Consider the following 14,088-nt stretch of genomic DNA (forward strand, 5'->3'; position numbering starts at 1 on the left):
ATAGACTTCGTCAGGCAGGTTGTTAAGATTTTGCATGTCAGGTTTGGGTGCTATTTTGATTGTTAATGTTTGATGTAGGCTGGGTATTATTTTGATCTTGAGTTGTTGTGGTACATTTGGTTTGATCTTTTGGCGGTGAATTGAGTGAGTTTGAATTTTGAGTATTTGGAAAAGCTTTGGCGTTGTCATTTAAGCCGGATGACATCAAAAGACCTGAATTGTTTTGCTCTTCTTCTGCAATCGCCTGCGCATAAACAGCAGCTTTACGAGTTTCTGCATGTAACTGACCCTGCAACTCTGCACTTTTTTTGGCGCTGTTTAGCTTAGCCAGCTGAGCTTCAATTTCCTCTTGTACATGTACTTTACTAGCCTTTAATTTAGCTTCAATCTCAGCGGCTGCGGCAGCAGCTTGTGTTTGCATATATCTTAATTTAGAACTAGTGGAGCTGCGTACACTGGTAGCAACTGACGATACTTTAGTTTTGTCTGATAGCATGCTTTTTGCCTTCTTTTGTTTGGTTGTCATGCTATCCATCTTTTGGATTACCATCTCCATTAGCAGTTGTATATCATGTGTGAGCTTGCCTATAGCTTGGTTAATAACCTTATCTGGTTCATCAAGGGTTTTTCTGAACTGGTTATAAAGAGCATGAATGATTTTATTGCTGGTTTCTAGGTCCGTTTTTATGGTCTGTAATCTTTTCAAGTCAGGGTTTTGGTTTTTAATTTCAACAAGCAGTAGGGTGTTAACGTCACATTGAATTTTTATGGAGTCAAGTAGATTTTGCTTTGCTTTTTGATTAGCAATCCTTTTTGAATGACGCTGTGCTTCATGCTCAGTGCTTGTGCTAGCTTCATTGTTTTGCATTTCAGGTACATTAGCAGTAGCTAGGGTAGACTGCTCCTCATGCTGTGAGGTCACATCAACAGATTTTTCACTCATGGTTTGTTTGGTAGTAAACAAGTGACAAGGTCAACGCCAATAAAACAGTCGTTATTGCATAATAATCACAGCTTCAACCAGTGTAAAAAGGGTTGTTTAATTTGTATCCTATTATGTGGGGTGTTTTATGTGAGTTTGCTAATTGCTTTAACGGTCAGCCAAGGTTGTGATATCACCAATCTCTCAAAGAAAACTTAAAAATTCTTTTAGATTATAAACAAACTTGAAAAATGAAATAAAAAACTACTCTTGTCTATTGTCAGAGTCAATATCCAACCAAAATGACAGGTTTGCCTTTGCAAACATCCCAGTAGACAGTGGCGGTGTGTATGTGCTGTGTGTAACTTACAGTTTCTGTGCCGGTGTCTTCGCTGGGCTGCCTTTGCGTTGAGTTGTCTTCCTTCAATTGTTGAGTAGCCTTTCTCCACAAGTTTTCACTGTACCGTATGATCAGGTTTTCTGAGTTTGAGTTACAACTGATGCTTTATTCTTGTAGAATTCACACAGAATTACACCGTGAAAACTAAAATATGAAATAATATAAAATAGAACGATATAATAAACAATAAAAATAATGTCTGTTGATTATAACAGATCCAAAGCAAGCAATAGTATGGCAAAGTTATTCAAAGATATCATGGAGCCGTGTAATGTCATGTAATGTCAAGAGCTTGTAGTATGCTTGAATAAAACATGATAGTTGGATAAAAAATCACAGTAAAAACATATTGAAGTAAAACATAATAATATATTTACGTACCTTGTTGGCTCCTTTTCCTGGTCATACAGTAGAATGATTGTAGTATATAGTGTTCTTGTCCAGAAAAATATTATAGTATAAATGTAGTTAAAATCTCAAACTAATTGTGACAATAAAGGCATAAAGCCATGAGCAAGCTTATTGATGGTTGTTGCTCCTTAGAATAAAATACTGACTAGTTCAAAGTATCTGTGCTGACTTCTTTTATAAAAGGCAGTATGTGATTCATAGTTGTTAAAAATAAGCATACATTTGGTAAAAAACAAGTGCTGTCATAGAGGCAGCATCCTGGTGGTTGGTGATATCACTTTCATGGCTGTGATGATTCTTTCAGTTTGGTTATTTTGTAATCTAATGGGTAAACATATTTGTTTTCTTAAAAGGTGTGATTATACATTTTGGATAAATATTTTCAATCTTACAGTCTACCTTGTCATATTGATAAGACTACTGTTTTACTTCTCTGCTCCGATGTTGATACATTTAATTTCTAAGAAACTGTGATAAGAGAGTGATCACTGAGTACAGGTAGAGCAACAGTTATGTTTTGTATTACAGACATATTACTAAAAACAAGGTCCAAGGTAACCTTTGTCCTGTGTAGGCCGAAAAACACATGAAGACAAGCCTGAGTTGAAAGTGATTGCAAAAATAGATCATGCAATTTTTTATTACCCTTGTGACTGAGTAATGTTCGATCCACAGATAAGAAATTAAATTTTTTAGAAATCAATGACACTTCACTTATAAAGTTTGGCATCGACATGTAATCTCAATTACTTGGTTGTCTATAAGCACAAAGCAACAATAATTTTGGCTTTTGAATTTTTAGTTGAAGACTACTATCTCAGCAGAAATATCTCATCAGAGCTGGTTTACCACAATTAGATTATGAACACACACCACCACACCCCTGCTAACACCCTTTTGTCTGTCATTGCGAGAAAATTTAAAGTTGGATATGCTAAGCTCTCCATTTATGATATTGGATTCTAGCATAGCCTCAATCAGACAGAGAGTATTAATGTTTAAGTTCACTGCAGTCTCATATTCAATATCTACAATTTTATTTCCGCTTAACCTTTTGTTAGTGTACAGTATTTCTAATGTTGTGTATTTGAAACCAGGATCAAACTTTTGATCATGAACATGGTTATTTTTATTAACACTTAGCTAAGCACACCGAATGATAGCTCCCTTCCTTATCGTACCCCTTTTTAAACTGTTGCTCTCTCTCTCACTAAGCGAGTTAGATTAGGGTATATAGGCCTATGGCATATAACTTTTCAAACTCTTCCATGGTTGTACACAAAGCTTTAGACTGCCCTATGGTTTTCCGTTTTTTCAGGCTCGCTTGAGAAAGTAGCTAGGTATGTATTTTTTCCGTGTTTTAATAATTTTTTATTTCACTAGAAGAGACTTTGACTTTAGCCAGATGAGCCTGTATCTTTAAAAAAATGCCCACCCAACAAAAACTACATTTCTAGCTTAAATATTCCTCTCCTGTATCTCCTTGACAATAAAACTGACCCCCAAATCATCCACCGCCCGTGGAGACACATTAAAATGCACAGGACTACCATGTGTGTTCAATGTTTCCTCTATCTTTCTGGTAAGTTTTTCCAACGAACCAATTAATTTGCTAATTTCACCCTCAACATTATTTATCCTTGTTTCGATTTTAGTTACTCGTGAAAGAATTTTTTGGTATTGCTCTTACAGCTTGTAGCCTACAATACCAATGTATGGAACTGAGCTTTGCCGCTGGTGTAATTGTTGATTGTTCAGCAACTGAACACTTGTCATCAATCAAAAAATCACATATATTAAACCGTAGCAAATGTTCACGCAAAGACTTTTTACAACCTCCACACTTGTCTTCTGTCATCTCTGTGATTGCCACCAGCCTCAACTCACCAGCTAAGAACTATACACACTAAACAGAGCGGAAACTGCTTGTGAGCGTAATTTTTCATGAATGAATCATGAAAAATTATTTCGACATCACTGTTGCAGATCATTTAAGTTAAAGTTAAGCTTCTAAAATAATAACTAACGAAATCTGTTATTTAAATAGCATCATGCATCAGTTCTGCGTTTAACAGCAGTAAGCCTATAAATGAAACCTTGACCTCTGCTAAAATAAATCAGCTCATTCAAGAAAACGCGGAGAGCTACCAGTTTTTCGTTTTATCTGAAATTAAATAGGGTTATTATATCGACTCCAATTCTTCAATAATCTTCGGTCGGGAATAAGATTATATTTACGAAATTACCTGAATAGCAAAACACATTTATTATTCAGTGCTTTTGTAGAGTTTATGGGTGAGGGCTATTATAGTTTTTGAACTTTTTTTGTTTAGAATTTATGCATTGAAACACTAGTGTTACCACTAGTGTTTCAATTGATGAACTATGGAACATGTTCGAAAAGAGCTTTATCCAAGCTATTAACTTATCGGTTCCAACTAAAGAGATAAGGAATGAAAAACATTTGTGGTTGAATTATAGTATAAGGAGAAAATCTCGTAATCAGAAACGACTTTGGAAGAGGTTTAAACAATCGGGTGATAATTTTTTGTTGCAGAAATACAGAAATGAACAAAGGAAGTATAGAAAGAGTATACATGTAGCCAAAAATGACTATCTAAAAACTAAAGTTTTTGCACCATTGGAACAGGGTAATTCTAAACCCTTTTTTAGACATATTAAATCTTTGAAAACCAATACATCTAGCATTGAGTCTCTTGCCCAACCAAATGGCGAGTTGACAGAGAACTTGCCACAGATTACAAACCTGCTTAATGATTTTTTTCAGCAACAATTTTGTCAGTCTGAACAACTGTTGCATGTCGAACAGTGTGAAAACTGGGCCGCCGATATTACAGCCTTGGGCGTTTTAAAATTGATTAACGATCTTAAAATCAAAAAAGCCCCCGGTCCAGATGGTATTAATGGTAATATGTTGAAATTACAGCCCGAAAAAACTGCAGACTGCCTAACTATTGTTTTTAACGAGTCATTAAGGCTTGGTAGAGTTCCCACAAGATGGAAAGAGGCTAATGTGGTACCCCTTCATAAAAAGGGCGACAGAACAGTTCCAGGGAATTACAGGCCCATATCACTGACAAGCATTCCATGCAAGATTATGGAACACATCATTTTGCATAAACTGAATAGCGAACTAGATCAAATAATTAGCACCTCTCAACATGGTTTCCGCGCTGGGCTCTCCTGTGAGACTCAACTGACATCTACCATTCACTCAATTGCAAAAGCTTTGGATAGAAAAGTGCCAACTCATGCTTTAATTTTAGATTTTAAAAAAGCCTTTGACAAGGTCCCTCACATGTTTTTAATTAATAAACTGAAACGCTACAATCTTAGTCCTTTTTTAGTTGACTGGATTAAACATTTTTTAACCGGGCGAACTCAAAGAGTTACGATAAAAGGGGTAAATAGTGAGAGTCGTTGTGTTACAAGTGGGGTACCCCAGGGTTCTGTCTTGGGGCCTAGATTGTTTTTATTGTATATTAATGATTTGTCTGAATGTGTTGATTGTAATATTAGTTTGTTTGCGGACGACACTATAGTTTATGCCTCAATTGATAATTCCTTTACTGTTGTCGACTTTCAGAATAGCATAAACGCTGTCTTCGATTGGTCTCAGAGGTGGAAGCTAGAATTTAATATTGAAAAGTGTAAGGTGATGTGTTTTTCAGGTTCTGCATGTTCTGACGACCAGTTGCCATATTTTTTAAATGGAAGTTTGTTACAGTTTGAAACCCATTCACTATACTTGGGAGTGTGGCTATCTAGTGACCTTTCGTGGCAGTATCACATCGATTGCAAAGTTAAAAAGGCCAGTCAAATGCTAGGATTTTTAAGGAGATCTATATCTAGTGCACCTAAAGCTCTCAAACTACTTGCATATAAATCCTTTATTAGACCTATTTTGGAGTATGGATGCCAGGTGTGGGACCCGTACAAGAGATACGAGGTTGACCAGATTGAGGCGGTTCAGAGAAAGGCTGTAAGATTTATTTGCAATGTTAAAGGTCGCGATATTGGTGTAACTGGCTTAATTAAAGACATGAACCTGGAGACGTTAGAGGAACGTAGAACCAACTTGCGTAAATGTTTGTTATATAAAATGATCAGAGACGCCTGTTCCGAGTCTCCAGGAGCAATATCACACAAGTTTCCTGAGCTTTTTAGTAAAAATAAAAATGAAGATCATTGTACCACTAGAAGTCAGCGTGCCTCGCAGCCCATGAATTTAACCGCAAATAACAACAAGTACCATAATAGCTTCCTTCCGAGAACTATACGAGATATGAAACTCGGAGATATATATGTCATACAATAAGCTTTTTTATTTTTTGTTTTTGAGGTTGTAATTTTAGTCTATACTTTTGATTGTACAAACTTGAGGCCTGCACAATATATTCATATGAATATCTGCAGGATCTATTTATACCGATACCGATACCGATGCATAAAATATATATACTAGGATAGTGTTCAAACGTAGCATCACGTTTATTCATAAAGCACTTAATATGTACTTCGCATGAAACAGTGAAAGTTATAGGTCAGTGACACTTGCATCTATGCACAATTAGCAGAGTGTATAAGATATTGGGCACGATCTCAATTTTTGATGAGACTACAAGAAATTTACTATAAACAATTTACTATAAACAATTCGCGTTCAAACGTGTACATCATCTTCACAGCATTTACTGATATAGGCCTATCAAAATATTGTTGTAGTGTAATTGATTCTTCTTCTTTGTTTACTTTTTACACCTCTTTTAACGAAGAAGGGGAAGATCTTCATAAAGGCTTTTACTAAAATGTGTTACAATAAAACATCGTATATTAGTTAGTTCAGTCTAGTAGGAACATGAAAGGCATGAGAAAGCTATAGGCCTATGCAGAATTTTAAAAGATGGTGTTAATTTAGTCTAAGTTTTTTAGCAGTGCGTGGTAGAAAGCTGAAAAGGTAATGATAAGTGTGGCATGTTAAAGCTTTTGTGTGAAATATTGTTTGTATATTTGTAAAGGTCTCAATAACTTGGCCATATGAATAATTTAAACTTTGGATCTTAGTCTAAATTAACACCATTCCTGGTTTTTAAGAGTTTTGAATTTTGATTTAACCCTTCTCTAGCCATCGTTACTGAGAAATCTCACCCTCTTGCATTTTTAATTAACCTAATAGCCTGTGACTTAATTCTTTCAAGCACACCATAGAGTGAAGCATGTTCTTTACTCTATATGATTGAGGATTGACATGAACTTACTTCTAAAACTGTACTTGAATGATTAAAAAATATGGTTAATTATAAAAATATATTGGGTAAAGCACACTGGCAACAATTCAAAGCTTACGTATAACATGCGTGCTGCATGAAGATTTTAAATAATTGGTCTCAGCTACTGTTGATAAAGTTATTAGCTGGCACTAAATTGAAAGCATGAAACATGTTAAACATATTAAGTTCACTAAAAATTCTTTCTTTTATTTATCTTTATATTGCCAACTGCAGTTTAACTGCTTAAAAGGCTGTATGTTCTAGAATGTAGGTGCATATGTCAGACAGTCTTATGATGATAAAAAACTTTCAGATAGAAAGTTAGTGTTTTTACTTAAAGCTGTGAGTTGTTTTCTGTGGTTTCTTACCTAACGAAAACTGAAAATTCTGTATATGTCATACCTATTTTGTTCTATAACAATAACGATTTTATTATGCGAGCTCACATATACACAACTCAAACGTAAAAAGAATCCATTTAAGTTGGAGAAAATAAATGAAGTTGTCTTGAGGGTTTTTAACTAACCTTTGAAATTGAAAACTGTGTAGCATCATAGAAATTAGTATTTAGGCCTAGATGGTATGGTGCTACAATTTTTGTCTTGCATAATGTGCTTGCACCTCATATTGAAAGAAATAATTACTGTAAAACCTCTATTTGAGCGCCGTTTTAATTGAATGAATTATGAATTAGTTTTTAAAAAAAGCACCATGATGCTCAAATAGAGTTTGACTGTAATTGTGACTCATTTGTTAATTATAGTTACAAAATATTGCAGAATATTACAATGGCTAAGTCTAAGGGATGTTGTTCCATAGTCAATGTAATTTGCTCGTGTCTGACCTGTGGAGGCGGTCTCTATGTAGTTCGATTCATTCATACATTGCTCTCTGTCGCCATTCCTGCTAACCTCATGTACAACCGACATACAGGTAGGTTTAGACCTTTTTAAGCACAGTTTAGTTGGATGTTTGTGATTCTTATGTAGGCCTATTTGTGATTATTTTTATATATAACCGTTTTGCAGTCTTAACTGTTTCCTTCATCAGAAATGTGGCTTGTGTTCAGTTTTGGTAGATTTTGTATCTAGTAGTCAGTTAGTTTTCACTGCTATGTTTTTGGTTCTTATTTTTGGTTATTGTTAAATCTTTTAGATTGAAGTAAATAGGTGAAATAGCTATAGTTCTGTTTTTATTCAAGTGCCACATTTAGACACTGTCATCTAAAAACCCTTTTGCTATTTTAGTTTTAAACCAATGGCTGGTGCGGCGTGAAGGAAACTATATTTATGGCATTCTGTATATAGCGATTCTGTTGGCGTCCCTCATATTTTACTTTTGCGCCTGTCTGAAAAACCCGGGCTATGTTGATCAAGCTGTCCTCTCACATCTTGCTGAAGATGAGGTAAGCTGTTGTGAGATGCTTTGTATCATTGTAGACAATGGGCTATCACCTATAATTGTTGATGGACCCCAACTACACGTATGTATCTTCTAATACTACTGAAGTTTTAAACTAGTTATTAGGGCAGGTCAATTTAATGGTTTGCTTCAATAGATTTTCTACTAGCTTCTAAAATTGATATAGGGCATGCTGGTGAGTAAAGTGTGAAAGATTTTATTAAACACTCACATGAAAAGAGACGTTTTTTACACAAGCAAGTAAAGGTTTTAATTTTAGACTCGCTTGCTTTCAATGTACTGTAGTCATCATGTTGGTTGACAGAAGAAATCTTGCTTAATGAAGGCTGGTTTCTGAGCCACAGTTTGTCAGTAAGTCTTAACCGCTCTTGCAATATACATGTATGTACATACTTGTTCGATAGTCGAATTCGTTAGTCGCTAGTTGTCTTCTCGATATGAATATGTTGATTATTTTTAGCCTATCGAAACATCCGAAAATTATATATCGTTATCGAATAATAAAAATGAATAAAACCCGATAGTTTTGCAGATAGTTTTTATTGTTTTTTTTTGCAGATTTTCTTTTTCTCACCCTCAGAGCCGTATAGTTTCACAGAGTCCTGCGACCAACAGAAGCATATATGGGAGCTCGCTCAATTCCAAACAAACAGGCCACGTCTACTATTTTTGTATAAGTTATAATGGAAAGGCCGCAACATTAATCAACAAAAATTACTCCAATTGGCAGTCGCTTTAAAATTGATTGTTGTATCATACACCATTTGAAAGAAGACAAAATTTCCCACAAAAAGCTACTAATAACTTTTTTGTAAAAATGTAAAGTAAATGCAAAAATGAGCGGTATTAAGATCGAGGTATGAATATTCCATTAGAGATCAATATGTCGATCGGGTTTGTTTGGCATCAAGCATTGTTGTTTCCAGTTTTTTATGCGGGTCTCTGTGAAACTATACGTCTTTGCCCATCCCTTCTCACAATCCTCGATCTTTTCAGGCACATGTGGTCATCTGGCTAGTAAAGTTGTACAAAAATATGGTATTAAAATGTTTTGAGAATTTGGAGTTATCTTTTCGATAATACGATAGTTTTACCAGCTGCCAAGTCACGCGATAACTATCGGTGAACTCTGCTGCTCATTGATAATTCGATGCTATCGATGAGACAACTCCAACGATAGTCGATAACACCTTTTCAAACAGCAAATGCTATCCCTAGTACATACTACACCTTTTGTATCTATCATACAATGTATGTACATAATACAGCTGTTATATCTGTCCTATCATACAATATATGTACATAACACAGTTATTATGTCTGTGAATATCTCTTTGATCATTTGTTTTGGCTAGGAGGAAGAGGAATTATTCACACAAAGAAAAAGTCATAAATACTCTCCTGTCCACACCTCAGATCCATTGTTAGCTGATTGTATTGATGATGAACACAACAGGTTGGACAGACAGGCTGACCAGGGCTCTATGGAAAATTTAAACAGCAGCAATTCAGCTGCAATCCTTCCTGCTGACAATATTACGGTAAACGAGGCTATGCCTATGAATTTATCTTTTATTGTCTCCCACTCTGGTTGGTCATCAATACCATATTTTTATGCACACTTGTCACACTCATTTCTACTTTTACATGCTCACTTCCTGTATCTATTTGCTCACTTCCTACTTCTATATGCTCACTTCCTACTCCCACATGCTCACTTCCTGTATCTATTTGCTCTCACTTCCTACTTCTATATGCTCATTTCCTACTCCCACATGTTCACTTCCTGTATCTATTTGCTCACTTCCTACTTCTATCTATTTGCTCACTTCCTACTTCCATGTGCTCACTTCCTACTCCCACATGCTCACTTCCTGTGTCTATATGATCACCACATACACCCGTACTTATTTTCCAAGACAGTGTGAGTTTTCAAATGAAACATGCTGGTAGACCACAATATTCAAATTGCTTTGCCCACAATCACTGCATGAGTAATGGTTCGTGTTTACAGCAAATTGAAGAAAGCATCATCTCTCATCAGACAGAGGTCAGCGCTGCCAATTTAGTGCCAGACAGAACTTGCAAAATTTGTAAGATTCCGGTAAGGATGAATTTTGCTTACTAGTGCTACAGATTGTAAACTATTTCTGATCTACATAGAGGTAGTTTGCTAAAGAAATTGAGTTTTCCCAGTCATGTACCGGTGTTGCCAACAGCAGGCCTCACCAATATGTCTGAACTATCAGTATTACAGCATAGTGTAAGTTTACTAACATGCTCGGTTAAAACTGTGAGGGCTATTATATTACTCTCAAACATGAGTTTTCAAATGAGGGCTATCCTTGCACTGTGAACATTGTAGCAGATGTGTGCTCAAGTATGACCACCACTGCCCATGGCTCTCGGCTTGCGTCGGAGAGAAGAACCACAAATTCTTCTGGCTTTTCCTTTTGTTTATTAACATTGTCATTATTTTCTCAGCCATCATCGCTGTGTAAGTTGTGTAATTGTCTACTCCTACATTCTAACATGACAATGTATTGCGAAACTATAAATTCACTTTTAATCGCCCCCAGTACGGCTGGGTGGAATGACAAAAGACTGAGCAGCCTTTTGAAAGGACCAGACAGGTGTTTGCCTTACGATGTTCTGTATGTATGTGTAGATTACATGCCTTACTCTATAAAGTAAGGCATGAGTTCCAAACATGAGTTCCCATCTTGGATACGCACAAGTCGACTAGCAATTGTATTGACTGAGCCATCATTTACTGGTGTCAGATATGAGTGTTACTGGCAGCATTCCTTTACATGTACAACCACATGCGCCACACCGTGACACTGTTAACATATTAATATTATTATTGTGTAATAATAATAATATATTATTATTCAATATTCTATTTATAATCTGTTAATAGAACAGGTCTAAAACATTACACAAAGTATTCTATTTATTTTCTGTTGCCCGTTGTATGTGCGTTGTGATGATAGTGTATGTGTGTTGTGATGATAGTGTATGTGCGTTGTGATGATAGTGTATGTGCGTTGTGATGATAGTGTATGTGCGTTGCAAGAGCCTTGTATGTCCATTGCGCATGCATTGTATGCGCGTTGTACTGACCTAAGATGCACCGTTACCAAAATGTTTAGCTTTTTACAGGAAATTGACGAGTCACAAAGTAGACCTACAGACTACTAGTTTCAACTTACATTATTGATTAGATTTCAAAATCACCTAATGTGTAGCTTTCTCCTAGCGTTGTGTAGCTACTACATAAGATTGCACCTACCCATCACTTACCAGTGCATCCATTTTTTACCAGTACATCCATTTTTTCACCAATACATGTACATCCATTTTTCACCAATACATCCATTTTCACCAATACATCCATTTTCACCAATACATCCATTTTCGCCAATACATCCATTTTCGCCAATACATCCATTTTCGCCAGTACATTTGAGGACAAAATACAGTGATTCCGATTAATAAACAATCATAAATTGTTATTGAACCATCAAAATATAAATCCTAATTAAAATTCTAAAACCCTTTTGCTTAAACATGCAACTATTTCATCATGCACTCTTGCATTTGTTTCAGCAACCAATCAGAAGCAGGCACTGTGAAGATTGTAACAGATGTGTGCTCAAGTATGACCACCACTGCCCGTGGCTTTCAACTTGTGTCGGAGAGAAGAACCACAAATTCTTCTGGCTTTTCCTTTTGTTTATTAACATTGTCATTATTTTCTCAGCCATCATCGCTGTGTAAGTTGTGTAATTGTCTACTCCTTCATTCTAACCTGACAATGTATAGCGAAACTATAAACTCACATTTAATTGTGGCTAGTTTGGCTGGTTGAAACAATGATATACAGCCCCCCAAGGATAGGCGAGGGCTATCATATGGGCAGGGTTTAATGATCGTTCTCTGTTCGGATTGTGCTAGCCTGGGTTTCGGAGCAAACACAACTCTCGCGGGGCGGTCGCGTTGCCTTGTTAGGTTTTGGAAAACACGACTCGCTGTTATCGTTTAATTAGCTCATTCAGTCAGTAGACCCCACGATTCACAATAGCAAACGTTGAATTTCTACAATGTAGGGGTACTACCTAACCAAAATAATGGTTCCATGCAAAATAAAACATTTCAAATTACCTACATTTACTAATTTTAAAATTGGTAAAGATCGTAGTATATGCTTAAAGTTGAATATAATTTACCCAAAATTACCTGAACAACGACCTTTTTTTCCTAGTTTCTGATCAATATTTTGCCACCCCTGATATAAAATGACAGTCTTTCATCGGTGTCACATTGTTTTACCTGGCCAATAAGATGGGACAGCAGGCAAAGCTGTGCAGTGTAGTTGTAATACTCAAAATCGAAATATAAAACCGAATTGGGGCTATTTTACGATTGTGACTATTAATATCACGAATGCTTGTGAATGGTAACTGGCTGATCATAACGGTGACAATATTGGGATACTATATTTATTTGACAACAAAATGAATTCAACAGATCAGTAAATTAACCACTATATTTCATAATATTTGTAAATTTACAGGGGGCTTTATTCAGCCTATTTGTTTGTTCGGGTGCCATGTTCGGGTTCATCTCAACAGAGAACGATCATTAAACCCTGCCCATATGATGCCCGTCGCCTATCCTCGGGGGCTGTATATCATTGGTCGAAATGACAAAAGGTTGAGCAGTCTTTTGAAAAGACCAGACAGGTGTCTGCCCTTCGATGTTCTGTGCGTATGTGTAGATTGCATGCCTTACTCTGGACCCCATATGTCTCACCGAAATCAGAGACTCTTTGCAATGATTGATATTGTTACAGTTCTGGAACTGTTCTTTAGAGTTAGACTGAAACTAAACGTTAGTTTTCGTATCGCCAATTGAATGCTGGTATCAATGGATTAAGACCATGAGTTTGTATCCACAAAATAGATACAAAATTTCTTCTGTGTAGAGTTTGTGAGACATTGAACCTTGCCATTACCAGAGTTTTTAATAGTAATTATTCGTTGTCTCCAAATTAATGTATATATTTTGTTCCTTTTTAGAAAAGGCTTTCCTTCACACAAACAGAATGATCCAGATTTCGATGGACGCGAGATAGCCTCCATTCTCTTCACAATATTAGACTGCATTATCTTTTTGGTAGGGGGTCTAAGCACAATCTCCCTCTTTGGGTTTCACTCTTACCTAATGTGTACAAATCAAACAACGTGGGAGTCTGTGTCAAGGACAAGGATCTCATACCTGAAAAAACTGAAGGATGACTACAATCCATTTGACATGGGCTTGTGTTACAATACTTATACATTCTGCTGCAGACGCAAGCCAAAGCATTGGCGATCAGTTTATAAGAAGTCAACAAGCTCAGTGCACTTGTTTGAAGAAGTCTAATCATAATCATAATATTATTAATATTGTTAATTATATATTATTAATTGCTGTAATTAGTAATAATACAATCAGCTAAAAAATTTTTTATTTTTGACCTATTCACTCTAATTGATCAATCTTATATTTAACTATACTGTTATTATGTAACAATACTCTATCATTTATTTTCCCTTTGCATAGAAAATATATTTACGACATTTGGAAGGATTCTG

At 35.9% G+C, this 14,088-nt stretch overlaps 2 protein-coding genes across 3 annotated transcripts; one reads left to right on the forward strand and one right to left on the reverse strand.

Annotated features, from left to right (window-relative positions):
- Nucleotides 1-37: 37 nt before the first annotated feature.
- Nucleotides 38-943, reverse strand: LOC137397464 (uncharacterized). Its single transcript, XM_068083752.1, has one exon. The coding sequence runs from the start codon at nucleotides 941-943 to the stop codon at nucleotides 38-40; it is 906 nt and encodes a 301-aa protein (XP_067939853.1).
- Nucleotides 944-3,943: 3,000 nt separating this feature from the next.
- Nucleotides 3,944-14,080, forward strand: LOC137397633 (palmitoyltransferase ZDHHC12-B-like). Of its 2 annotated transcripts, XM_068083929.1 has the most exons (8): nucleotides 3,944-4,028; nucleotides 7,804-7,957; nucleotides 8,272-8,429; nucleotides 8,732-8,797; nucleotides 9,802-9,987; nucleotides 10,461-10,550; nucleotides 12,059-12,225; nucleotides 13,531-14,080. In XM_068083929.1, exons 2-8 carry the CDS (start codon nucleotides 7,813-7,815, stop codon nucleotides 13,874-13,876), a joined length of 1,158 nt encoding a protein of 385 aa, XP_067940030.1. In that variant the 5' UTR covers nucleotides 3,944-4,028; nucleotides 7,804-7,812; the 3' UTR covers nucleotides 13,877-14,080. The 2 variants fall into 2 exon arrangements, with proteins under 2 accessions (XP_067940030.1, XP_067940031.1); XM_068083930.1 differs by lacking the exon at nucleotides 8,732-8,797.
- Nucleotides 14,081-14,088: the final 8 nt, after the last annotated feature.

The sequence above is a fragment of the Watersipora subatra genome, chromosome 5, assembly GCF_963576615.1.
Source record: "Watersipora subatra chromosome 5, tzWatSuba1.1, whole genome shotgun sequence".
NCBI lineage: Eukaryota > Metazoa > Bryozoa > Gymnolaemata > Cheilostomatida > Watersiporidae > Watersipora > Watersipora subatra.